The 24,868-nt window shown below is 42.8% G+C and overlaps 1 protein-coding gene across 11 annotated transcripts in view; it reads right to left on the reverse strand.

Annotated features, from left to right (window-relative positions):
• The window catches only part of CPEB3 (cytoplasmic polyadenylation element binding protein 3), a 306,673-nt gene that overhangs the window by 39,196 nt on the left and 242,609 nt on the right, over window positions 1-24,868 (reverse strand). Inside the window, exon 11 of one of the 11 annotated variants that reach the window (XM_060192011.1) lies at window positions 22,519-22,818. The exons of the other annotated variants lie outside the window; for them this stretch is intronic. Coding sequence (XP_060047994.1) covers window positions 22,798-22,818 — 21 coding nt within the window. The 3' untranslated portion in view covers window positions 22,519-22,797. Of the gene's footprint in view, window positions 1-22,518; window positions 22,819-24,868 lie in introns of those variants that run through there. 11 annotated transcript variants of the gene reach the window in all.

Consider the following 24,868-nt stretch of genomic DNA (forward strand, 5'->3'; position numbering starts at 1 on the left):
GTGTTTTATTTATTGGGTGGAGATGGAAGTTGAGAAGGAAGGGGGAGATAAAGAGGGAAAGAGAAAAAGAGACACTTACAACACTGTTACACAATTCAGAAACTTTCCCTCCTGCAGGTGGGGGCTGAGGGCTTGAGCCTGGGTCCTTGAGCATGGTAACACTGCCCAGCCCCTAGACATAATTAATTTTTTTCCTGCTTAATTGGGGGGGGGTGTTTAGTGGTTTATAGCTCAGCAGTTGATACATACCTCTCTATCTCCCCATGATAGGTGTCTGCAAGATACTCTTTCCTAAGTCATTAAAAAAATTTTTTTTAAATCTTTATTGGATAGAGACAGCCAGAAATAAGAGAGGTAAGGGGGAAATAGAGAAGTAAAGAGATAGACACCTGCATCACTGCTTCACTACTCACAAAACTTTCCCCCTGCAGGTGGGGACTAGGGGCTTGAACTTGGGTCCTTGCGCGTTATAAAGTGCAGTTGACCAGGTGCGTCACCATCCTGCCCCACACCCCAGTTATTTTTCATCATCATGCTCCAGGATCCCATCATTAACACAATTTTTATTAGTGGATGAGTAATAGTTTCCAAGATCTTGGCTTCATTCCTTTGCATGTAACTATTCCAATGCTTTATACATATTTAGTGAAGGGAGTTCAGTGGTGGCACAGCGGGTTAAGTGCATGTAGCCCAAAGTGCATCCCGGTTCGAACCCCCAGCTCCCCACCTGCAGGGGAGTCGCTTCACAGGTGGTGAAGCAGGTCTGCAGGTGTCTATCTTTCTCTCCCCCTCTCTGTCTTCCCCTCCCCTCTCCATTTCTCTCTGTCCTAACAATGACAACATCAATAACTACAACAACAATTAAAAAACAACAAGGGCAACAAACAGGAAAATAAGTAAATAAATATAAATTAAAAAAAAAATTGGTGAAGAGACTATTCTTTACCCATTGAAAATTCTTTATCTTGTTGAAAATCTATTAATGGTTCAGTATTCCTTAAGTATTACAGTCCCAGAAGGAACTAATTCTTTTTTCCTTTGAGATTAATATTCCACACTGTTTACCTGACATTTCCTATCTATGACCCTGCCTGGGCCAATGTCTCTCCTCAGCCTCAAGCAACCTGAGGACAAAGCCCCGGAGCAAGACCATGGAAGATCAGGAGAGGAAAGTGTGCTCTACAAACTGATGGACACCTGGGGTGGAGAACTGTTGGCTTGAGAGAGAAGAAGGAATATTCTCTGCTCTGAGGTTGGAGGATTCCAGTAGAGGCAGGGCGAGCGAGAAACTGGTAGTAGGTTGCTTTTTCGTCTCCAGCCCAGAAGCCAAGGACTGCTTTGCAGCTATCACAGGTGAATGGCTACAGAAGATGGTCAAGAGTTGATAATAGGACTGATTGGCAGCCCACACGGAAGAGTGCACATGATACCCTGCACAAGGAACAGGGTTCAAGGCCCTGTTCCCCACCTTGGGGTGGGGGACTTCAGAACAGTGAAACAGTGTTACAGGTATCTCTCCTGTCTTTTCTCCCTGTCTCCCTCTCAATGTCTCACTTTTTTTTACTTTAGATTTAACATTTTTTAAAAAATATTTATTTCCTTTTGTTGCCCTTTTTTATTGTAGTTATCACTGTTGTTATTGATGTCATTGTTGTTGGATAAGACAGAGAAATGGAGAGAGATGGGGAAGACAGAAAGGGGAGAGAAAGATAAGACACCTGCAGATCTGCTTCACCGCTTGTGAAGCGACTCCCCTGCAGGTGGGGAGCTGACGGCTGGAGCCGGGATCCTTATACCAGCTCTTGCGCTTCCCGCCATGTGCACCTAACCCACTGCATTACTGCCCGACGCCCTATTTTAGATCTTATATGTTGTATTTATTATGGGATAGAGACAGAGAAATTAGAGGGGGGAGAGAGGGAGAGGGAGAGAGACAGAGAGACACCTGCAACACTGCTTCACCATTCATGAAGCTCTCCCCCTACAGGGGTAGTAGACCAGGAGCTTGAACCCACGTCCTTGCACACTAGTGTGTGCGCTCAACCAGGTGCGCCACCACCTGGCTCCTCGATGTCTTATTCTCTATCAAACAAAGGTAAGCACTGGGATCAGAGGAATCATATAAGCTTTGATGCTCAGCGAAACCCTGTTGGGGGGGGGGCAAAGTTGAGGAGGCCGGGTGTGTTGTTTTTACCGGGCTGGCCAGAGACACATGGCTGAGCTGAGAACGCAGTTTAATCTTTATTCACCGAGCGGGCAAACATGTGCTCCTTGTCTTTCTCCTCCAGCGGCAGAGAGACACTCCTAAACTAATCACCACACAGATCTGTCCTGCATCTTTCTCCTCCGGTGGCTGCGCCAGGAACTCGCCAGGAACTCGGGAAGTACGTAGGGTAGGGAGCGGGAAGAAGGGGAAGCAGGAAACTAGCAGGGGCTAAACCACAATCTCCCAGAGGCGGGGATGATGAGACCAAACCAATGTGAAGCATAGCAACACGGGTGGTGGCATCCCTGTATAAACACACACAGTACTAAGGGCAAGTACCTGCAAACGTATCTGGTCAAGCTCCTGGCTCCCCACCTGCAGGAGGGACACTTCACAAGCAGGTCTGCAGGTGTATATCTTTCTCAATCCCTGTTTCTATCTTCCCCATTCCCCTCAATTTCTCTCTGTCCTGTCTAATGAAATATAAATAAAGGCTGGGCGGGGGTAGATAGCATAATGGTTATACAAAAAGACTTTCATGCCTGAGGCTCCGAAGTCCCAGGTTCAATCCCCCGCCCGACCATAAGCCAGAGCTGAGCAGTGCTCTGATGTTTCTGTCTTTCTCTCTCTGCATTTCTCTCAAAAATAAAATAAATAAAAGGTATTTAAAAATAAATAAATAAATAAATAAAGGCCACCAGGAGTAGTGGATTCATAGTGCTGACATCAAGCCCCAATGATAACCCTGGAGGCCAAAAAAAAAGTTAATAATTATTAAAATTAGGTTACAGCAATGTTGCATATTGGTAGCTGTTATCACTGAGTGATGGGGCTCATGACACTCTTCTTTTTTTCTTTTTTAAAAGTACTTTTTTAATTTTTAATTTAATTTTATATTTATTTATTTATTCCCTTTTGTTGCCCTTATTGTTTTTATTGTTGTAGTTATTGATGTCGTCGTTGTTGGATAGGACAGAGAGAAATGGAGAGAGGAGGGGAAGACAGAGAGGGGGAGAGAAAGATAGACACCTACAGACCTGCTTCACCGCCTGTGAAGTGACTCCCCTTGCAGGTGGGGAGCCAGGGCTCAAACCGGGATCCTTATGCCAGTCCTTGTGCTTTGTGCCACCTGCACTTAACCCGCTGAGCTACAGCCTGACTCCCCGACACTCCTCTTTGTAACTTTTTGTGTGTTCAGACTTTAGAGAGGGATAGACAGAGAGACACCTACAACCCTGCTTTACAACTCACAAACTTTCCCCCTACGGGTCAGGAACAGGGGTTCGAACCCAGGTCCTTGTGCATTGTAGCGTGTGCTCAAGCAGGTGTGCCACCACCCAGCCCCTGTTCAGACAGTTTCATTGTTGTCAAATTAAAAAAACTCACCCATGACATCTTAACCTAATATATCACCAGACAATAAATTGAACAGAGGATAGTCACGATTGTGACCTTGTTTAATTGCCCACTGGCAGAAACAGGTAATTTTATGAAATAAAGAGAGGACAGCTTGGTAGGTAATACAGTGGACAAAAACAGTGGCTTCTCAAACATGAGATCTGGGGTTTGATCCCCAGCACCACACATGCCAGAGTGACTAAAAAAAAAAAAAAGGGGGAAGCAAAAATTATCCTAGACCCAGAAGAACCTAACATACAAATAGCAAAGGTTCCAGAAGGGGGGGAGGGGAGAGAAAAGTAGAGCTGACTAGAGACCTGAAATCGCATATCAAAAATATCACCAGCAGGTCTAAAGAGATAGCTCATTGTGTGTAGGGTGTGTGTAGGGTCATGTGCAAGACCCAGGTTTGAGCCCTACTATTCCATGGGAATAGCATGACATCAGGATCAACTCTGTGTGTCTCTCTCTGAAAAAGTGGCCTGGGAGTGTTGAAAGCATGCATGTGTGAGGCCCTGGATCCACAAAAACAAACATACAAACCAAAATGTCATTAGGCAGGTCAGAAATGTAGCACCTGTTTTATATGTACGAGGCCCGGGATTAAATCCCAGGTACCAAAACGCCAAACAAACAAAAAACTCAGCCTACCAAGTAAAGCCTGGACTGGTGTGAAACAAACAAACAAACAAACAAAAAAAAAAACAAAAAAAACCCAAGAAACACATGCCATCAGGCGTATCCTATCAAAATCACTAAAAATTTTAAACTCTAAAACCAAAACGAAATTGCTACATACTTCCAAGTGAAAAAAGTTAGCTACTATTTTGTACAGAGAAAAGAAACACTAGTATTCCACTTCTCATCTGCAACACTAGACATCTGAACTTCAAGGGGTACTATCTACTAGGCAGAAAAATCCCTGCTTCAGAAATTCTGTGTGTAGTCTAAAGATGAAGGAACTACATGAGCAAATTTTAAAATGTTAAAATGAAGTAAGAACAAAAATAGGAAGGAAGGGAGGGAGGGAGGGAAGGAGGGAGGGCGGAAAAAAGAAGGAAAGAAGGGGACAGGCAGTGGTGCACCTGGGTTCAAACCCCCAGTCCCCATTTGCAGGGGGAAAGCTTCACAAGTTGTGAAGCAAATCTGCAGGTCTCTCTCTCTCTCTCCACCTTCCCTCTCAATTTCTCTATGTCCTATAAAGTTACATAAGTAAAAAGTTTAAAAATCTTTTTAAAAAAAAATAATTGTTTTGGGAGTCGGGCTGTAGTGCAGCGGGTTAAGCGCAGGTGGCGCAAAGCACAAGGACTGGCATAAGGATCCAGGTTCGAGCCCCGGCTCCCCACCTGCAGGGGAGTCACTTCACAGGCGGTGAAGCAGGTCTGCAGGTGTCTATCTTTCTCTCCTCCTCTCTGTCTTCCCCTCCTCTCTCCATTTCTCTCTGTCCTATCCAACAACGACAACAACAATACTAACTACAACAATAAAACAACAAGGGCAACAAAAGGGAATAAATAAAATAAAATAAAAAATTAAAAAAATAATAATTGTTTTAAAAAAAGTTGTCTTATTTAAAAAAGGGAAGAAATAGGGAGTCGGGCAGTAGCGCAGTGGGTTAAGCTCTCGTGGCACAAAGCGCAGGGACCGGCATAAGAATCCTGGTTTGAGCCCGGGGTTCCCCACCTGCAGGGGAGTCGCTTCACAGGCGGTGAAGTAGGTCTGCAGGTGTCTATCTTTCTCTCCTCCTCTCTGTCTTCTCCATCTCTCTCCATTTCTCTCTGTCCTATCCAACGACAGCAATAACAACAACAATAATAGCTACAACAATAAAATAACATGGGCAACAAAAGGAAATAAATAATAAATAAATTAAAAAAAAAATTTTAAAAAAAGAGTCATCCTGGAAGCGGAGGAAAGTATGTGTGAAGCCCTGATACCACAAAATAAATAAATGAAAAGGAAAGAGAGAGGAAGAAAGAAACATATTAGGTGTATATGTACAAATTACAGGCACAGTACTAAGTTTGTAATAATGGGTAGAATCCTAGAAACTTCAGAATTAAACAAATATACTAGGCAAGTAAAAATACACTTAAAATTACAAAGGCTATGATGGAAAAAAGCCCACAGGCAAGAAGAATTTAGGAAGAAAAAAATAGCAGATTATATCATCCAAAGGATTCTTAAAAACTGTCAAGAAAAGTGGACTGGGAGGTAGCGCAATGGATAAAGCAATAGATTCTCACGCATGAGGTCCTGGGTTCAATCCCTGGCAGCATATATACCAGAGTGATGTCTGGCTCCCTCGCTCTCTCTCTCTCTCTCTTCTATCTTCATGAATAAAATCTTAAAAAAAACTGTCAAGAAAAAAGTATATATCACAATGGAAAAAACAGGTATTAGATAATTCGCATAAGAAATCACAAGCTATCCACATTATTTTTTAGAAGGTCACATTTTTAACAGTCAGGAAAAAGAAAGTTAAGACCACTTTATTGGGGTCCAGGTGAAGCTCACATATCACCATGTGCAAGGACTGGGGTTTAAACCCCCACTCCCCATCTGCAGGGGGGAAGCTTCACAAGTGGTAAAGCAGGTCTGCAGGTGTCTATCTTTCTCCCTCTCTATCTTCCCCATCCCTCTCAATTTCTGTCCTGTCAAATTTTTAAAAAAGGAAAAAAATGGCTGCTGGGAGCCGTGGATCTTCAGTGCAGGCATTGAGCCCCAGCGACAACCCCGGTGTACAAAAAACAAACAAAACCCCAAATACTTTATTCTCATTATATAGGCAAAATTTTAATGAGGTCATAACTACTTTTTTTTTTTTTTTTTCTCCAGGGTTATTGCCAGGGCTCAGTGCCTGCACTACAAATCCACTGGTCCTGGAGGCTATTTTTTTTTCCTTTTTATTGCCCTTGTTGTTTATTGTCATTGTTGTTACTATTATTGTTGTTATTGCTCTCATTGTTGTGGGACAGGACAGAGAGAAATTGAGAGAGGAGGGGAAGACAGAGGAGAGAGAGAAAAAGACATGCTTCACCGCTCGTTAAGCAACCCTCCTGCAGGTGGGGAGCCAGGGGCTCGAACCAGGATCCTTATATCGGTCCTTGCACTTTGTGCCATGTGTGCTTAACCTGATGAACTACCGCCGGGCCCCCGTAACTACTTTTTACCATTTACTGACAGCAATGTGAATTGCTACAATATTAATATATATATATATTAAAAAAACTAGCAAATTCTAGGCATACACACTCCTTGATGCACTAACCCTACGATGGCTGTTGTTAACACCATGGTCCAAATACTTGGAAATATAACCACAAGATGCAAATATACGTAAAGTATATTTACTGCAAAATTATCCAGTGTCAAAAAAAACAAACAAAAAAACCTGGAAACCAAGTCAAGTGTCCACGTGAAGGGAAATGATGGAATGAAATGTGGGACATCTACACCATGGAATATCATGCAGACACGGGAAAGACAGAATTTGTGCTCTGTCAGTTACCTGCAAAGTGTTCCCACAACACGGGGGTGTTACGATCAAGTGGAAAGATGGATACTAATATCTACTGCAAACTGTCTAGCACTGAACAAACAAATGAAAGGTCGAGGAAAACATTCCTGCTTATCTTTGAAAACACGACGGGAAAAAAGCTGTGCCTTCCATTTATTTTGCCTCCCAGTTGAGAGTGTTAACAATGTTCCTTACTGACTGAGGGGTTTTGAGGGATCTAGTCAACACAGAACTTTAGCAGCTGTATCACAAAGTTCTATCATGACCATGGCCATCTCTATGTCTGAGGTGCATTAGCAATGCTTTATTTAATCAGCTTCCTTAGGGAATAATAATTTCTCATAAATTACTTATCAGGAGCAAAATTTTTCCTTTTTAGTGCTAAAATATCTTATATTTTGATTTTTGAAAATATTTCTTTGTAACTTTTATTTACTTTTAATATTATGAGTTTTTTTTTTTAAAGATTCCTGACTCAGGGATTCCTTTCTTAAAATCTTTTTATTTATTTATTATTGGATAGAAACAGAGAGAAATTGAGAGGGGAGAGGAAGATAAGAGAGAAGGAAAAAGAGACACCTGCAGCTCTGCTTCACCATTTGTAAAGCTTTCCCCCTGCAGGTGGGGGCCACTGGCTGAACGCAGGTCCTTATGCTTTGTTTTTTTTTTTAATCTTTTAAAAATGTATTTATTTTCCCTTTTGTTGCCCTTGTTGTTTTTTATTGTTGCTGTAGTTATTGTTGTTGTTACTAATGTCATCACTGTTAGATAGGATGGAGAGAGGATTGGAAGACAGAGAGGGGGAGAGAAAGATAGACACCTGTAGACCTGCTTCACTTCCTGTGAAGTGACCCCCCTGCAGGTGGGGAGTCGGGGGCTGGAACTGGGGTCCTTGTGCTTCGTGCCACATGTGCTTAACTCACTGCACTACTGCCTGACTCACATCCTTGTTCTTTGTAACATGTGAGCTCAACCAGGTACACCACCTGGCCCATAATTTTTATTTATGCTAGTGAGAGGGGAGAGAGAGAGGGAGGGATGGAGGGAGGGAGAGAGAGAGAGAGAGAGATGAGAGAGAGGGAGACCAGAGCACTGCTCAGCGCTGTGGTTTATGGTGGTGCTAGGGATTGAACCTGGGACTTGAGAGCCTCAGGCAGGACAGTCTTTTGCAGAATCATTTTGCTTTCTCTCCAGCCCTATTTTGATTTTTTTTTTTAAATGGAAATCTTCCTAAAATATATGAAGTACTCTGCCCCTCTTAAGCAAGGAACATTATAAAAATCTTTTATAATAGTAAGTGCAGTGGACAGTTTTTACTTTACCAGCCTTTAAAAAAATGTCTCCTATTACTTCTAGTAACACCTTCCAATAGTCCTTTATGGATCTGCTATTTCTATTTAATTTCATTTGGATTGATATATTAGATAATAAAGTTTGCTAAGGCCTTCACAATAAAGGGCAGAAAGACTGAATAAAGCCAAAATGAAGGAAGGAAAAGGAGGAGAGGAGGAAGGAAAACAGGGGCTTTTAAGACTGCTATTGGGAGTTGCGCAGCGGGTTAAGCGCAGGTGGCGCTAAGCACAAGGACCCACATAAGGATCCTGGTTCAAGCCCTGGCTCCCCACCTGCAGGGGTGTCGCTTCACAAGCGGTGAAACAGGTCTGCAGGTGTCTATCTTTCTCTCCCTCTCTCTGTCTTCCCTCTCCCCTCTCCATTTCTCTCTGTCCTACCCAACAATGACAACAATAATAACTACAACAATAAAACAACAAGGGCAACAAAAGGGAATAAATAAATAAAAATAAATATAAAAAATATATATATATTTAAAAAAAAAAGACTGCTATTGTGCTCCCAGAGGTCTTACTGGAGAAATCACTGAGAACTCCTTTCCAGATGGATGAGTAGTGTCATTACCACAAAGTTGCTTCCAACATCTCATACAAGGTGTTGATCTGAAAAGCAGAGGATTTCTCAAAAGAGAAGACCTACACCATGACTCAGAAATGATTCAAAAACATAGAAGTACAAGTCGGTTACCACAGCCTCTCACCAGACAAGTCAAACAGTACCTCTCACAATTTAAATTTAGCCACGAGAAGTAGCTGCATGAAGACACTGGTATTTAGGTGGTACCAGGCTCCCAGAGGATAATTATTTTGGCTTAAATGGAGCCACTCACTTGACTAGTATTTGAATGTACTTATTTCTTGCCAATCACCATACTGAAAACTGAAGGGGCCAGGCAGTGGTGCACAAGGACCCAGGTTTGAGCCCCTGCTCCCCACCTACAGGGGGGACACTTCATGAGTAGTACAGCAGGTCTTTCTCTCTCCCTTTTTAAAATTATCTTTATTTATTTATTGGCTAGAGACAGCCAGAAATCTAGAGGGAAGGGGTGATAGAGAGGGAAGGAGAGAGACAGAGAGACACCTGCTCACTGCTTTACCACTTGCAAAGTTCGAACATGGGTCCTTATGCATTGTAACGTGTGCTCAACCAGGTGTGCCACCTGTCCCCTAAGAGTGCAGAAACTAGCCCTGTAGATTTGTTGTTTCATGTGACGAAACCAACAGCTTTATTGGAATGATGGATAGGACAGAGAGAAACTGTTGGATAGGACAGAGACAAATCAAGAGAGGACAGGAAATCTGAGAGGGGGAGAGAAAGATAGACACATGCAGACCTGCTTCACCACCTGTGAAGCGACCCCTCTGCAGGTGGGAAGCCGGGGGCTTGAACCGGGATCCTTAAGCCAGTCCTTGCACTTTGCACCATGTGCTAAGGTTAACCCATTAACACCACTGCCCAGCCCCCTCTCTCTCCCTTTTTCCATCTTCCTTCTCAATTTCTCTCTGTCTTATCCAATAAAATAAAAAAGCAGCAGCAGCAGCAAAGAAAATCAATAGAGAACAAAAGCTCTTCCTTAGAATAATTTACGATCTAAGAGTTTCTTAGAAGACTTTCCAGGGGCCAGGTGGTAATGCACCGGGTTAAGCACACATAGTATGAAAAGCAAGGACCCGAGCAAGGACACCGGTTCTAGCCCCCAGTTCCCCATCTGCGGGGAGTTAGGGGGGCTTCACAAGTGGTGAAGCAGGTCTTCAGGTGTCTAGCTTTGTCTCCGCTTCTCTATCTTCCCCACCTCTCTCACCTCTCTCAATATCTCTCATCCTATCCAAAAAAAAAAAAAGGAAAAAAATGGCCTCCAAGAGCAGTGGATTTGTAATGCCGGCATTGAGTCCCAGCACTAACTCAGAGGGCAAAAAAAGAAAAAGAAAAATTTCCAAACTGTATTGCAGTTTAATCAGATACCAGTGATTTCTGTACTTAGCTGTATTATTATTATCATCCAAATTAATTCTATTTCCCCCAACATACAGATATGTAACCATTAAAATAAAAACAAGTCTCTGTTAACTACTTAAATCATGTAAAGTATCGGGCAGGGGTAGATAGCATAATGGTTATACAAACAGACTCTCATGTCTGAGGCTCCAAAGTCACAGGTTCAATCCCCTGCACCAACATAAGCCAGAGCTGAGCAGTGCTCTGGTTAAAAATAAATAAATAAATAAATAAATAAATAAATAAATAAATAAATCATGTAAAGTATCACTAAGCTATGGATTCACTAAACTAGTGGAGTCATAGTATTGATCTCTCTTTCAAATGTATATATATATTAATATTTATTTATTTTCCCTTTTGTTGCCCTTGTTGTAGTTATTATTATTGTTGTTACTGATGTCATTGTTGTTGGATAGGACAGAGAGAAATGGAGAGAGGTGGGGAAGACAGAGGGGGGAGAGAAAGATAGACACCTGCAGACCTGCTTCACCGTCTGTGAAGCGACTCCCCTGCAGGTGGGGAGCTGGGGGCTTGAACCAGGATCCTTACGCCGGTCCTTGCATTTTGCACCACCTGTGCTTAACCCGCTGGGCTACCGCCCAACTCCCATTATTGATCTCTTTTTCATTGCTAAAGTCCAGATACTGGAACCCAAAGCAGAACTCCAACATTAGCAAGCTAACCCTGTACTTCAAAGGAATTTGAAGATGTAGGAGATGAAAATAACTACAGAAAGACACTTGGATTCATATCTTGCACCTAACAGAGATGACCCCATGTCCTTGGATACTGGGAAGATGTGCCTCTTACTGGCTAGGTCCTTGTGCACTGCAACACGCTGTACCAGGTGCATCGCTGCTTGGCCCCCTTTCTTTCTTTTTCTTCCTTTTTAAAATTTCTTTATTGGGGGATTAATATTTTACATTTGACAGTAAATACAATAGTTTGTACATACATAACATGTATCAGTTTTCCACATAACAATACAACCCCCACTAGGTCCTCTGTCATCCTTTTTTTGGACCTGTACTCACCCCACCCCACCCTGACCCCAGAGTCTTTTACTTTGCTGCAATACACCAATTCCATTTTATACGATTTCCATTTTGTCCTGCTTTGTATCTTGTTGCCCTTTAGCCACCAACTTGTAGAAACTAGACACTATCAAGATTCCATCCTGACTTCCCTGGACAGACAACCTCACCAGCTTATCTTGGAACCTCACGGCTCCAAAGCCCTACCCCACTAGGGAAAGACAGAAACAGACTGGGGGTATGGATTAACCTGCCAACACTCAGGTTCAGTGGAACAGCAATTACAGAAGCCAGACTCACCCCCCCCCCCGTCTTCTGCACCCCAGAAACAGTTGTGATCTATACTCCCAGTGGGGGAGAAAATGATAAGGGGAAGATGAACTGAGGGCACTGAACTCCAACTCCATCTGGAACCAGAGAGAGAGGAGGAAAAAAGGAGGGACATTTAGATGTAGTAATAGGTGTATGTGTGACTCGGAAAGGAAGAGAAGATGGGACCAAAGAAAAAGAGGCCAAATATATACAAATAAAGACAGATGGTTGTAGAAATGATAGTCAACCCATATCTGCAACCTTAGGAGAACTGTAGCTTCCAAGGGAGGGACTGACAATCTAGAACTCTGGTGGTGGGAACAGTGCAAAGTTGTAATTCCTGTTATTTTGTAAAGCAGTATTAAATCACTAATAAAGTAATGGAAAGAAATAAAAATCATAGTATTTCAGGGTGTATCCTTTCTTTCACTCTGTTTTTTTTTTTTTTTTTTTTGATTAGACAGAGAGAAACTGGAAGGGGAGGGGAAAGATAGAGAGGGAGAAAGAGAGAGACCTGCAGACCTACTTTTACAACTTGTGAAGTACCTCCCCCCCCACACATGTGGAGAACCTGGGGCTGGAACCAGGGTCCTTGCACAGGTCCTTGCACTTCATATTATGTGCTTGGCCCTGCATACACAATGTTTTGTTATTAATAAACTGAAGACAGTAGCTAAGTATGTGGTCATTGTGATGTCACTCAGTAATATGATCTCCCATGAGATAAATAAAACAGTTAACAGCTCTTGGTGGCAGAGAGGAGGTTCTTAAAGAAACCATAAGCTATTCATAGGCCCAGAATTCCCTTTCCTATAGTAATGAAAAGGGAGGCATTAGCCAGAGTCAGACTTTGTTTGAATTAGGTGCTAAAGGTCACATAAAGGGCAGCTAAAGACAGCTCCCTGCTGTCATCTGTCCTTTGGTGACAGCAACAAACTAATTCTGCCTGTCAGATACCTAACCATCTTAGGCAGCTAAGGCAAGCTGACAAGTGACTGGAATTTGAGAAGAAGTAAGGGTTTTCAGAGAATGGAGTCTCAAGAACAAGCTAGAAAAAAAGAGGGCAAGTGAAATAGTATAATTTAACAGGAATAAAAGCCAAGGTTTGTCTAGAAGTTAGGCCACTTCTTATGTGGACCAACATGGTTCTTGGAAAAACCATTTCATTTGATGTGTTCAAAACTTTAAAGCATAAAATGATCCTAATTTTTGGTATGTGTGACAGAATACATTTACCCAGTTCTAAAGGCCATAGTAACTTCATTAATAGCCCAGCCAAAGACTGCCCTTACAATTGTGCTAACACCAGCACTTTGCTGGCAGATGATACTAATTTAAACAACTTTTTTTGGTTTGTTTTTCAACTAATTATGAGCTAGACTCCTGCTGTTTAGAAAGCAAATGAAAGATGCTTAGAAAATTAAGACAGCAATATGAAAATAACTATTCCTTAGCAACAAAGTTAATCATAACTTTACAGATACAGAAAATTCACAGAGGGGGCTGGGCAGTGGCATCCTAGATTAAGTGTAACACATCAGGTGTCAGGAGCCATAATGACACTGCACATCACTCCCCTAAGATGGCGCCAGCCACGTGGTGGCTAAACCAGTAAAGTAGTAAACAACTTTGCGGAAGTTGGACGATCCAACTTCACAGACTGCGTGCTGTACACGTGAACTGTTTTATGATTGGTAGAAGGCTGCATGATCTATGAATGCTGTATGCTTGCTTAATGCCCATTGGCTGAGTATGTAACAGTGAAAGGTACTTAAGGTGGCCATAAGAAGGAAATAAAGGGAATTGAGGAAGAAGACTCTGGTGTCCGTGTCGTTGTTGCGGGCCGACAGCGACAGTCAGGCACATTTAGTACAAAGTGCAAAGATCCCAGTTCAAGTCCCCAGTTCTCCACCTGCAAGGGGGTCACTTCACAAGTGGTAAAGCGGGTCTGCAGGTGTCTGTCTTTCTCCCTCTCTATCTTCCCTGGCCCTCTCAATTTTTCTCTGTCCTAACCAATAAAATGGAAAATGGCTGCTGTGAACAGCAGATTCGTAGTGCTGGCACCAAGAGCCCCAGCAATAACCCTGCAGGGGGGAAAAAAAAAACAAAGAAAAGAAAATTCACAGATACTTATTTTAGGAACAATCCACGGTAGATTAAAATTTTTTTTAAAAGGCACAGAAAAATTATATTGGGTTTTATTTCCTTTTCACATTTCAAAGGATGGAACTTGGCTACTTTGTAGTATTTTTAAAAATTTTTACTTATTTATTTTCCCTTTTTGTTACCCTTGGTTTTATTGTTGTAGTTATTATTGTTGTTGTTATTGTTGTCATCGTTAGAATAGGACAGAGAGAAATGGAGAGAGATGGGGAAGACAGGGAGGGGGAGAGAAAGAAAGACACCTGCAGACTTGCTTTACTGCTTGTGAAGTGACCCCCCTGCAGGAGGGGTGCCGGGGGCTCGAACTGGGATCCTTATACCAGTCCTTGAGCTTTGCACCACCTGTGCTTACTCCACCGCGCTACCGCCCAACTCCCCACTTTTTAGTATTTTTAAGTTCAAGAGAAAGAAAGTTTTTTTAAAGAACTTTATGTGCCTCTACTTTAGTTTGGAATGGAATTGTGTGAACTTATGTTGACACCTTTGCCACATATCTAAAGAGAACAGAGAGCTATGTGAGCATATCTTTGTCTTTAAGATAACTTTTCCTACTTCATGAAACAAACAAGGGGCAGATGACAGTATTCTACATACTTTGTAGATGTGCTATCTAGTCTGGTTTCCTCCCAAGAGACTTCACACTAGGACTGAATATATGAAAAAAACAGCCCCACACTATGTTTTAGTAGCAGAAAGGTACATTTATGGAGAATGAAGATTTAGAAAATTATTTTTTAAAATACTTTACTTATACAGAGAAGAGTGTTTCACATGAAAAAGACAGAGGCGGGAGGGAGAAAGAGAGAGTGATTGAGAGATAAGAGTGAGTGAGAGTAGCCAGAGGACCAGGCAGGCACACGTAGTGCAGTGCTGTGTACTGAACTGGGAACCTCAGGTATCAAGTCCAGTGCTCTACCAGTTGAGCCATTTCCCAAGCTGCAAGAGAAGTATTCAAAACCAGGGCCAGGTGGTAATGCACTTAGTAGAAGAGACATGTTAGAATGCACAAGGAGCCAGGCGGAAGCCCCTGGTCCCTACTTGTAGAGGGAAAAGCTTCTCAAATGGTGAAGTAGTGTTGCAGGTGTCTCTTTCTTTCTTTTTTTTCTTTAATATTTATTTATTTATTCCCTTTTGTTGTCCTTGTTTTATTGTTGTAGTTCTTATTGTTGTTGTTACTGATATCATTGTTGGATAGGACAGAGAGAAATGGAGAGGATAGGACAGAGAGAACTGGAGAGAGGAGGGGAAGACAGAGAGACGGGGAGAGAAAGATAGACACCTGCAGACCTGCTTCACCACCTGTGAAGCGACTCCCCTGCAGGTGGGGAGCCGGAGCTTGAACTGGCGGAATCCTTCCACCGGTCCTAGCGCTTTGCACCACCTGTGCTTAACTCGCTGCACTGCCACTGGGCTCCCACAGGTGTTTCTTTCTCCATCTCCCTTCCTCTCTTAATTTCTCTCAGTCTCTATACAAATAATACTTAAATTTTTTAAATGATTAAAAAAAATCTAGGGAGGTAGTGGTGCACCTGGTTGAACGCACACATTATAGTACAAAAGGATCTGGGTTCAAGCCCCTGGTCCCCACCTGCAGGAGGAAATCTTCACAAGTGGTGAAGCAGTGCTGCAGGTGTCTCTCTGTCTCTCTCCCTATCTCCCCCTTCCCTCCTGATTTCTGTTTGTCTCTATCCAGTAAATTAAAAAAATTTTTTTTAATCTGTGAAATGTAACCCTACAACCTTGAAACCTATTATTTTTTATTTTATTATTATTATTTATTTTCCCTTTTGTTGCCCTTGTTGTTTTAGTTATTATTGTTGCTGTTACTGATTTCATCATTGTTGGATAGGACAGAGAGAAATGGAGAGAGGAGGGGAAGACAGAGAGTGGGAGAGAAAGATAAACACCTGCAGACCTGCTTCACTGCTTGTGAAGGGACTCTCCTGCAGGTCCCGGGGAACCGGAGGCTCAAACCGGGATTCTTACCGGTCCTTGCGCTTTGTGCCACATGTGCTTAACCTGCTGTGCTACCGCCCAACCCCCGTAACCTATTATTATTATTCATAGCCCCCCTCCAGTAAAAAAGCATAGGGAGAAAGACATAATTTTTGTTTTACAGAGAGGACCTCCTGCAAAAGACACTAAGACTTTCTATTTCGTGGCTAGTTTTTAGAGGTTTTCTTTTTTTTTTTTTAATAAATATTTAATTTATTTATTTATTCCCTTTTGTTGCCCTTGTTTTATTGTTGTAGTTATTATTGTTGTTGTTGTTGTTGGATAGGACAGAGAGAAATGGAGAGAGGAGGGGAAGACAGAGGGGGGAGAGAAAGATAGACACCTGCAGACGGGCTTCACCTGTGAAGCGACTCCCCTGCAGGTGAGGAGCCGGGGCTTGAACCGGGATCCTTATGCTGGTCCTTGCGCTTTGCCATGTGTGCTCAACCCGCTGCGCTACAGCCTGACTCCCTAGAGGTTTTCTTAATAGTAAAATAAAAATACGTTCAGTCCCCCCACACCATCATAAGCCAGAGCTGATCAGTGTGCTCTGGTAAAAAAGAGAGAAGAGAGGAGAGAGGAGAGGGAGAAAGGAGAGGGAGAGGGAGAGGGAGAGAGAGAGGGAGAGAGACGGGAAAGATAGTACAGCATTTAAGTTTCCTCTAGTGCTTGTGGGAGAAGGAGTCAGGCTCAAATCTGAGTCCTGCGCACAGTGAATCAAGCACTTTCTAGGTGAGTCATCTCAGTCGCTCCAATCAATAAATTCTGAGAAAAGAAAGGCAAAGAAATGTAGGGATCTTGCAAATATCTGTGACATGGTGGTGGGGGAGGTGGCACAGCAGGAAGAGAACACGACATATGTATGGGAGGCCCACTGCATATACTGGAGTAGTACACTAGTATCTCTTTCAAAAATTTTAGAGAGGGTAAGTAAAATACCTGAAGAAATACCTGTAAATGTCTGTCATGACATCACCAGCCAACCTATCGTTGAAATATGATGTAGACATACAGAGAGCCCAACATCCATTAACTGGCCACATCACAACCTCACATGGCTTCTTTAATGTTCCCTCTCCTGAGTCTGGCCTTGTTCTTGCATTCATCAAGAAATTGCTAGTTGACAACAGCCCCTGACTTCTGGGCTTAAAGAACTAGAATGTCCTACTGAGTTAGCTACTCAAAACCAAAACAAACCAGCGACACAAATTAAACACACACACAAAGAAACAAACAGACAAAATCCCCTTGCACTCAGATTTCCCCTTTACTAGCTCACAGATTTCTATACTTATGGGTCTCATGTGTGCTGCTTTGCTGTGTGTGCAACATAGGTCTGAGTACTGCCTCCACAGCATTGAAGGAAGCTTTGGTCCTATGGTCGTTTTCACTCTTTCACCCTCTGCATGTTTCTAGCTAAGCAAAAAACAAACAAACAAACAAAAACTCCATATTCAAATAAGAACAAGATGAAAGAATATTTTAACCATTTTAAAGAGTTTTCATATTATGGTCCAGGAGGTGGCGCAGTGGATAAAGCAATGGATTCTCAAGCATGAGGTCCTGAGTTCAATTCCCAGTACCACATGTACCAGAGTGATGTCTGGTTCTTTCTCTCTCTCCTCCTATCTTTCTAATAAAATCTTTTTTTTTTATTTAATTTTTTTTTTGCCTCCAGCATTATTGCTGGGGCTCAGTGCCTGTACAGTTCATCTACGCCGATGACATCTGCTGTGCAACTCAGGCATCCAAGTTCGACATCCTCGAGGAAACACTCACGAAAGACATGTCTCTGATATCTGATTACTGTAAAAAATGGCGACTAATCCCTAGCACTGCAAAAACGGTATCATCTGTTTTCCATCTACACCATGCCTCGGCCTTGCATGAGCTTAATGTGCAGCTTGGCGATACGAGAATCCAGCATGAAGCCCAGCCAGTCTATCTTGGCGTTACTCTCGATCGCACTCTGTCATTTCACGAACATCTCATAAAAACTGCAGCAAAGGTGGGCGCGAGGAATCACATCATTGCAAGACTGGCCAGCTCCTCATGGGGCGCGAGTGCTTCCACACTATGATCATCATCTCTGGCATTATGCTATTCCATTGCAGAATACTGTGCCCCAGTATGGTTCCGTAGCCCCCATGCCCACTTGGTCGATTCCAAATTATATTCCTCCATGAGGATAATTTCTGGAACCATCCGTTCCACCCCGGTTCCATGGCTGCCAGTTCTTAGCAACATCGCCCCGCCAGATATTCGTCGGGATGCGGCATCATCTAAGTTCATTTCCCACGTCTACGCTCGACCGGACCTGCCAATATACGCGGATATCTTCGCCCACCCTGTCCAACGTTTGACGTCTCGTCACCCAAACTGGTCCCCTATGCCTACACTGAACTTCTCTGTTCCAGTCTCTTGGAAACAAGAGTTGGCAGTCAGCTGAGGTAAAGAACAAACACCTCATCACAGACCCCTGCAAGCGTCAACCCAGCTTTGACCTAGCACGTTATGATTGGGCCCTCCTCAATCGCTATCGAATGGGCCATGGCCAGTGTGCCGCTATGTTCCATCGCTGGGGAGCCAGAGACGACCCGAACTGCCCCTGCGGCTACAGACAGACTATGACCCACATAGTCAACGACTGCCACCTCTCCAGATTCAAAGGAAGTCTCGAAACTTTACATCAGGCTCAACCTGACGCTGTTGACTGGCTACGGAAGAAGGGCAAACGCTAGAAGAAGAAGTGCCTGTACCATGAATCCACTGCTCCTGGAGGCTATTTTTTCCCTTTTGTTGCCCTTGTTTATCATTGTTGTTGCTGTTATTATTGTTCTTATGCTGCCATTGTTGGATAGGACTGAGAAAAATGGAGAGAGCAGGGAAAGACAAAGGGGGAAAGAAAGATAGATACCTGCAGACCTGCTTCACTGCTTGTGAGGCAACCACCCTGCAGGTGGGGAGCCAGGGACTTGAACCAGGATCATTGAGCTAGCTTTGTGCCATATGCGCTTAACCCGTTGCGCTACTGCCCACACTCCCCCCAAATAAATAAATAAATTCTTTTTTTATATATATTAAAAAATTATGTGGCCTGGGAGGTGATGTAGTGGATAAAGTGCTGGACTCTCAAGCATGAAACTACCTGGCAGTGTGCGTGCTTTAAAATTCCTCTGGTTCTCTCTCTCTCCCTTTATCTCTCATTAATAAAGTTTAAAAATGGTCTCTTAATTTTTTTAATTATCTTTATTGGATGAAGACAGCCAGAAATTGAGAGGGTAGGGGGAGATGAAGAAGGAAGAGGCCAGGTGGTGGCATGCCTGATTAAGTGCACACATCACAGTGTGCAAGGACCTGGGTTCAAGCCCCTGGTCCCCACTTATAAAGGAAAAGCTTCACAAGTGGTGAAGCAGGACTGTAGGTATCTCTTTGTCTCTTTCCTTCTCTAGTCCCCCTCAATTTCTCTTTGTCTCTATTCAATAACAAAGTAAAAAAATTAAAATGTTTTAAGTATTTATTTATTTATTCCCTTTTACTGCCCTTGTTGTTTTATTGTTGTAGTTATTATTGTTGTTGTTATTGATGTCGAATTGTTGGATAGGACAGAGAGAAATGGAGAGAGGAGGGGAAGACAGAGACGGGGAGAGAAAGATAGACACCTACAGACCTGCTTCACTACTTGTGAAGCGCCTCCCCTGCAGGTGGGGAGCCAGGGGCTCAAACCTGGATCTTTATGCTGATCCTTGTGCTTTGCACCATGTGCGCTTAACCCAATACACTACTGCCCGACTCCCAAAATTAAAATATTAAAGATAGGGAGAAACAGAAAGAAAGACACCTGCAGCACTGCTTCACCACTCACAAAGCTTTCCTCCTACAGGTAGGGACTGGGGGCTTGAAGCCAGGTTCTTACACACTGTAACATGTTTACTCAACCAGGTGTGCACCTATCCCCTAAAAATAAAAGTTTATGGGTGGAGGAGATAGCACAATGGCTATGCAAACAGACACTCAAGCCTCAGGCTTCGAGGTCTCATGTACCACCACTAGCCACAGATGAGCAATGCTCTGGTACAAAAAAAAAAAAGAGAACATATTAATACCAATACCAATAAAATAAGTTTATTCCAATTCCAAGGAAGAAAACATAAAACATAACAAAATAGAAAGATCAAGAAAGGGGTCAAGCAAAAAGGCTTCATGCTATTCAGAGAAGAGGGATATGTTTCTTTCTTTAGTTGATCCAGACTTCACTTAAAAAAATTATTTCTAGCCAAAGGCTCTGAGATTTCCATACTTCAAATAAGTCCAGGAAGGATTTGTTCAGATGATATTTGAACTCACTGCTGGGTGTTGCTTTCTCTCAAATGTCCAAATCAAATGTAGTTAGAACTACAGGTGGGAAGCTCTCAAGTCAGATCAGGTGAAGACCAATAACAGGGACTGAATGAAGGCTGAGTTGTGGGAGTCCAAGACTAAGAGTTGGAAAAAAATAATCTGGGGGGAGTCGGGCGGTAGTGCAGCGGGTTAAGCGCATGTGGTGCGAAGCGCAAGGACAGGCCTAAGGATCCCGGTTCAAGCCCTCGGCTCCCCACCTGCAGGGGAGTTGCTTCACAGGCGGTGAAGCAGGTCTGCAGGTGTCTATCTTTCTCCCTCTCTGTCTTCCCTTCCTCTCTCCATTTCTCTCTGTCCTATCCAACAACAATGACATCAATAATAATAATAACTAAAACAATAAAACAACAAGGGCAACAAAAGGGAAAATAAATATAAAAAAAAAATCTGGGAACAGCTCATTAGAATCCCAGCTACTTCTGCTATTGAGCCGTCTTATATATTCTAGCTGGAGTCTGAGACAAAGTGTAGCATTTCAATTAGTATGTTTACTTTTGCAGGCTGAAAATATAAAGTCTTTGGAAGTCTGAAATTCAGGTCCCAATTGTTTCCAGTGAATGAGGGAAAGAAGGAAGGATGGAAGGATAGAAGGAAGGAAGGAAGGATAAAAGGAAGGAAGGAAGGATACAAGGAAGGAAGGATAGAAGGAAAGAATGATAGAAGTAAGGAAGGAAGGAAGGAAAGAAGGAAGGAAGGAAGGAAGGAAGGAAGGAAGGAAGGAAGGAAGGAAGGAAGGGGCAGGCCAGGAGATGGTGCACATAGTACGAAGCGCAAGGACCTATAAAAGGATCCCAGTTTGAGTCCCCAGCTCCCCACATGTAGGGAGGTTGTTTCACAAGCACTGAGCATGCCTGAAGGTGTCTAGCTTTCTCTCTCCTTATCTCCTCCTCCCCTCTGAATTTCTCTGCCCTATCCAAAAAGTCGAAAAAATGGCCATAGGAGCAGTGGATTCGTAGTACAGGCACCGACCTCCAGTGATGACCCTGGAGGCACCAAAAAAAAAAAGAGGAAAGATTAAATGTGTTAAGTATTTACAAAGAAAGGTATAACTGAACATCTACTTATGATTTTTATATGGAGTAGTCTAAGTATGCTACTTAAAGCAAATAATAATGCTATGACTTTACTACCACATAGTTCTTTACATAAAAATATGAAAAAGCCTGAAGATGACTAACTGAAAGTCTAATCTCTCTGGCCCTCTAGATTAAGCAGAATCAAAGGGACATTTTTTGCCAATAGCATGTTTACCTAAAAATAATTTCCTTTCTTCGAGACTATTGTTAGAAAGATGGTAATTTTCGCCAACTTGACTTCCCCAGGCAGATGACCTCACCAGTGTGTCCTGGAGCCCCACCTTCCCAGATCCCTGCCCCACTAGGGAAAGATAAAAATAGACTGGGAGTATGGATCGACCTGCCAACGCCCATGTTCAGCGGAGAAGCAATTACAGAAGCCAGACCTGCCACCGCTACATCCCATAATGACCCTGGGTCCATGATCCCAGAGGGATAAAGAATAGGAAAGCTTCCAGTGGAGAGGGTGGGATGCAGAACTCTAGTGGTGGGAAATGTGTGGAATTGTACCCCTCTAATCCTATGGTCTTGTTGATATTTTCTAAAGTAAATTTAAAAATACGGTCATTTTATAATCTTGCAAACCATTATTAAATCACTAATAAGTTTTTAATGGAATGCCAAACATACATCAGTGCCCAGCCACCAGTATGGGCAGCAGCTATTTTTCTTTTTTTTTACCAGAGCACTGCTCAGCTCTGGCTTATGGTGGTGCAGGGGATTGAACCTGGGACTTTGGAGACTCTAGCATGACAGTCTGTTTGCATAACCATTATGCTATCTAACCCCGCCTGGGCAGCAGCTATTCTGATACTCCACCCCAACTCTCTATATATGGGCTATACATGTCCCCCACACTCCCACTTCTGGCATATTTAAAACAAAAAACAAAACAAAAAAAAACCCACCTAAAATCATGGTCTCAGAGACATTTTGGTTTTGTTTCATTTTTTTTTTTAATCAGCCATTCCCAAGGACTGATAGGTTTATTTTTTAAAATTTTTATTTATAAAAAGGAAACACTGACAAAAAAAACATATGATAAGAGGGGTAGGGTACAATCCCACATAATTTCCACTACCAGAACTCCCTATCCCATCCCCTCCCCTGATAGCTTTCCTATTCTTTATCCCTCTGGGAGTATGGACTCAAGGTCATTATGGGATGCAGAAGGTGAAAGGTCTGGATTCTGTAACTGCTTCCCACTGAATATGGGCATTGGCAGGTTGATCCATACTCCCAGCCTGTCTCTCTCTTTCCCTAGTGGGGAAGTGCTCTGGGGAAGCAGAGCTCCAGGACACATTGGTGGGGTCGTCTGCTCAGGGAAGTCCGGTTGGCATCATGTTAGCATCTGGAACCTGGTGGCTGAAAAAAGAGTTAACATATAGAGCCAAACTAATTGTTGACTAATCATGAACCTAAAGGCTAGAACAGTTCATATGAAGAAATGCGGGGGGGTCTCCATAGTATAGATAGTTAGTAGTTCTATTTTAGTTATATTCCTAGGAGCCCATGACTATACTTTTTTTTTTTTTTCCTGAGCCTAACCTCTGATATGCAGGTAGACCCAAGCTATTGTCTGGAGAGATGATGTCATGGTTGGAAAAAGGGCTAGGAATCTGGATCAGGGAAGAGAGTAGCTCCCAAATATGGGAAAGGCATCTAAATATTGTTGACTGTAAAGCCCATCAATTTGATCTGATCTGAGGCCCATATTCAGCTTAGGAGCCTATGTGACCTCTGCAACCCTGTAGATCTGAGCTCACATTCTGTGGTCATGAGCAGGAATGTTCCAAGCTGCTCCAATTTCAGGACCCATTTTCCTCAGGTGGAAGATAAGAGTATGTTGTTCAGCCTCCCTTCAGAGGATGGAACATTCTCTCTACCATTGTTGATCCACGTTGAGGGCAAGGTCCTATGGGGGCCCACAAAGGGGTCTATTGTTTTGTTCCTGATAGATATGACTGGTAACATTGGGGAGATTTATTTGAGGTCTAGGCCTATCATGTCTGTTTGGGAATCTCAGGACTCCCTGACTAGGGCCCCAGCTGATGCGGTGGCCTGATAGTGACTAAAGAGTCATCATTAAAAGTATGCCAGTCTCTTGCCCTTATTCAGCTTTTGCAGTCCTTACTTTGACAAGGTTAGCTTTGGAATGAGTAAGGAAAGTATAATAGGAAGTAGGTGAGGAGGATATCTAAGTCTAATAATTTTTTAACCGGAACACTGCTCAGCTCTGGCTTATGGGGGTGTTGAACCACGGGACTTTTGAGCCTCAAGCTTGAGGCTCTCTGCATAGCCATTACGCTATCTACCCCTCACCCTCAAAGATATACTTGAACTGTCATATTCACTGCAGCGTTACTCACATTAGCCGAAGTATGAAACAACTTAAATGTCTAACAGCACGTGAATAAAGAAACTGTGATAGAAGAAATCCTACTACATGCAGTAACATGGATGAACCTTAAGAATTAAAGTCGGCAGGAGTCGGGCGGTAGCACAGCGGGTTAAGCACACGTGTCACAAAGTGCAAGGACGGGTGTAAGGATCCCAGTTCGAGCCCCCCGATCCCCTATCCAGCAACGTCGACATCAATATCAACGACAACAATAAAACAAGGGCAACAAAAGGTAATAAATAAATATTAAAAAATAAAAACAAGAATTAAAGTCGGGGTCAGGCAATAATGAACCTGGTAGAGTGCACATGTTACCATATGACAGGTGCCCATCTGCAGGAGGAGAACTTTCACTACAGGTGAAGCAGTACTGCAGATGTCACTTTATTCCCCCTCAATTTCTGTCTCTTAAAAAAAAAAAAAAGGCTGCCAGGAGCAGTGAATTCACTGTGCAGGCACGGAGGTCTACCAATAAACCTGGTGGCAATAAGTAAAATGAAAAACAAAAAGAATTAGAGTCAATCACAAAAGGACAAATACTGCATGATTCCAATTAGATGAGGTCTTTAAAGTAGTTAAACTTAAAAGTAGGAATAGGATTGTGGTTGACAGCCAATGGGGAATATGGGTTTAAGTTCACTGGGTATAAAGTTTTACTTAACAATGAAAGGGTTCTATAGATCTACATGTATATTTCTCTCTCTCTCTCTCTCTCTCTCTCTCGGATAGGGACAGAGAAATTCAAAAGCAAGTGGGAGGTAGAAAAGGAGAGAGAGGGGTCAGGTGGTGGCACACCTGTTTGAGCGTACATGTTACAATGTGCAAGAACCCAGGTTCAAGTCCCTAGTCCCCACCTGCAGGGGAAAAGCTTCACGAGTGGTGAAGCAGTGCTGCAGGTGTCTCTCTGTCCTCCCCTTCCCTCTTGATTTCTGGCTGTCTCTATCCAATAAATAAAGGTAATTAAAAAAAAAATTTAATATCTTAACAGAAGTTTCTTTAAAAAAGAGAGAGAGA

This window comes from Erinaceus europaeus, chromosome 1, assembly GCF_950295315.1.
Source record: "Erinaceus europaeus chromosome 1, mEriEur2.1, whole genome shotgun sequence".
Lineage (NCBI taxonomy): Eukaryota > Metazoa > Chordata > Mammalia > Eulipotyphla > Erinaceidae > Erinaceus > Erinaceus europaeus.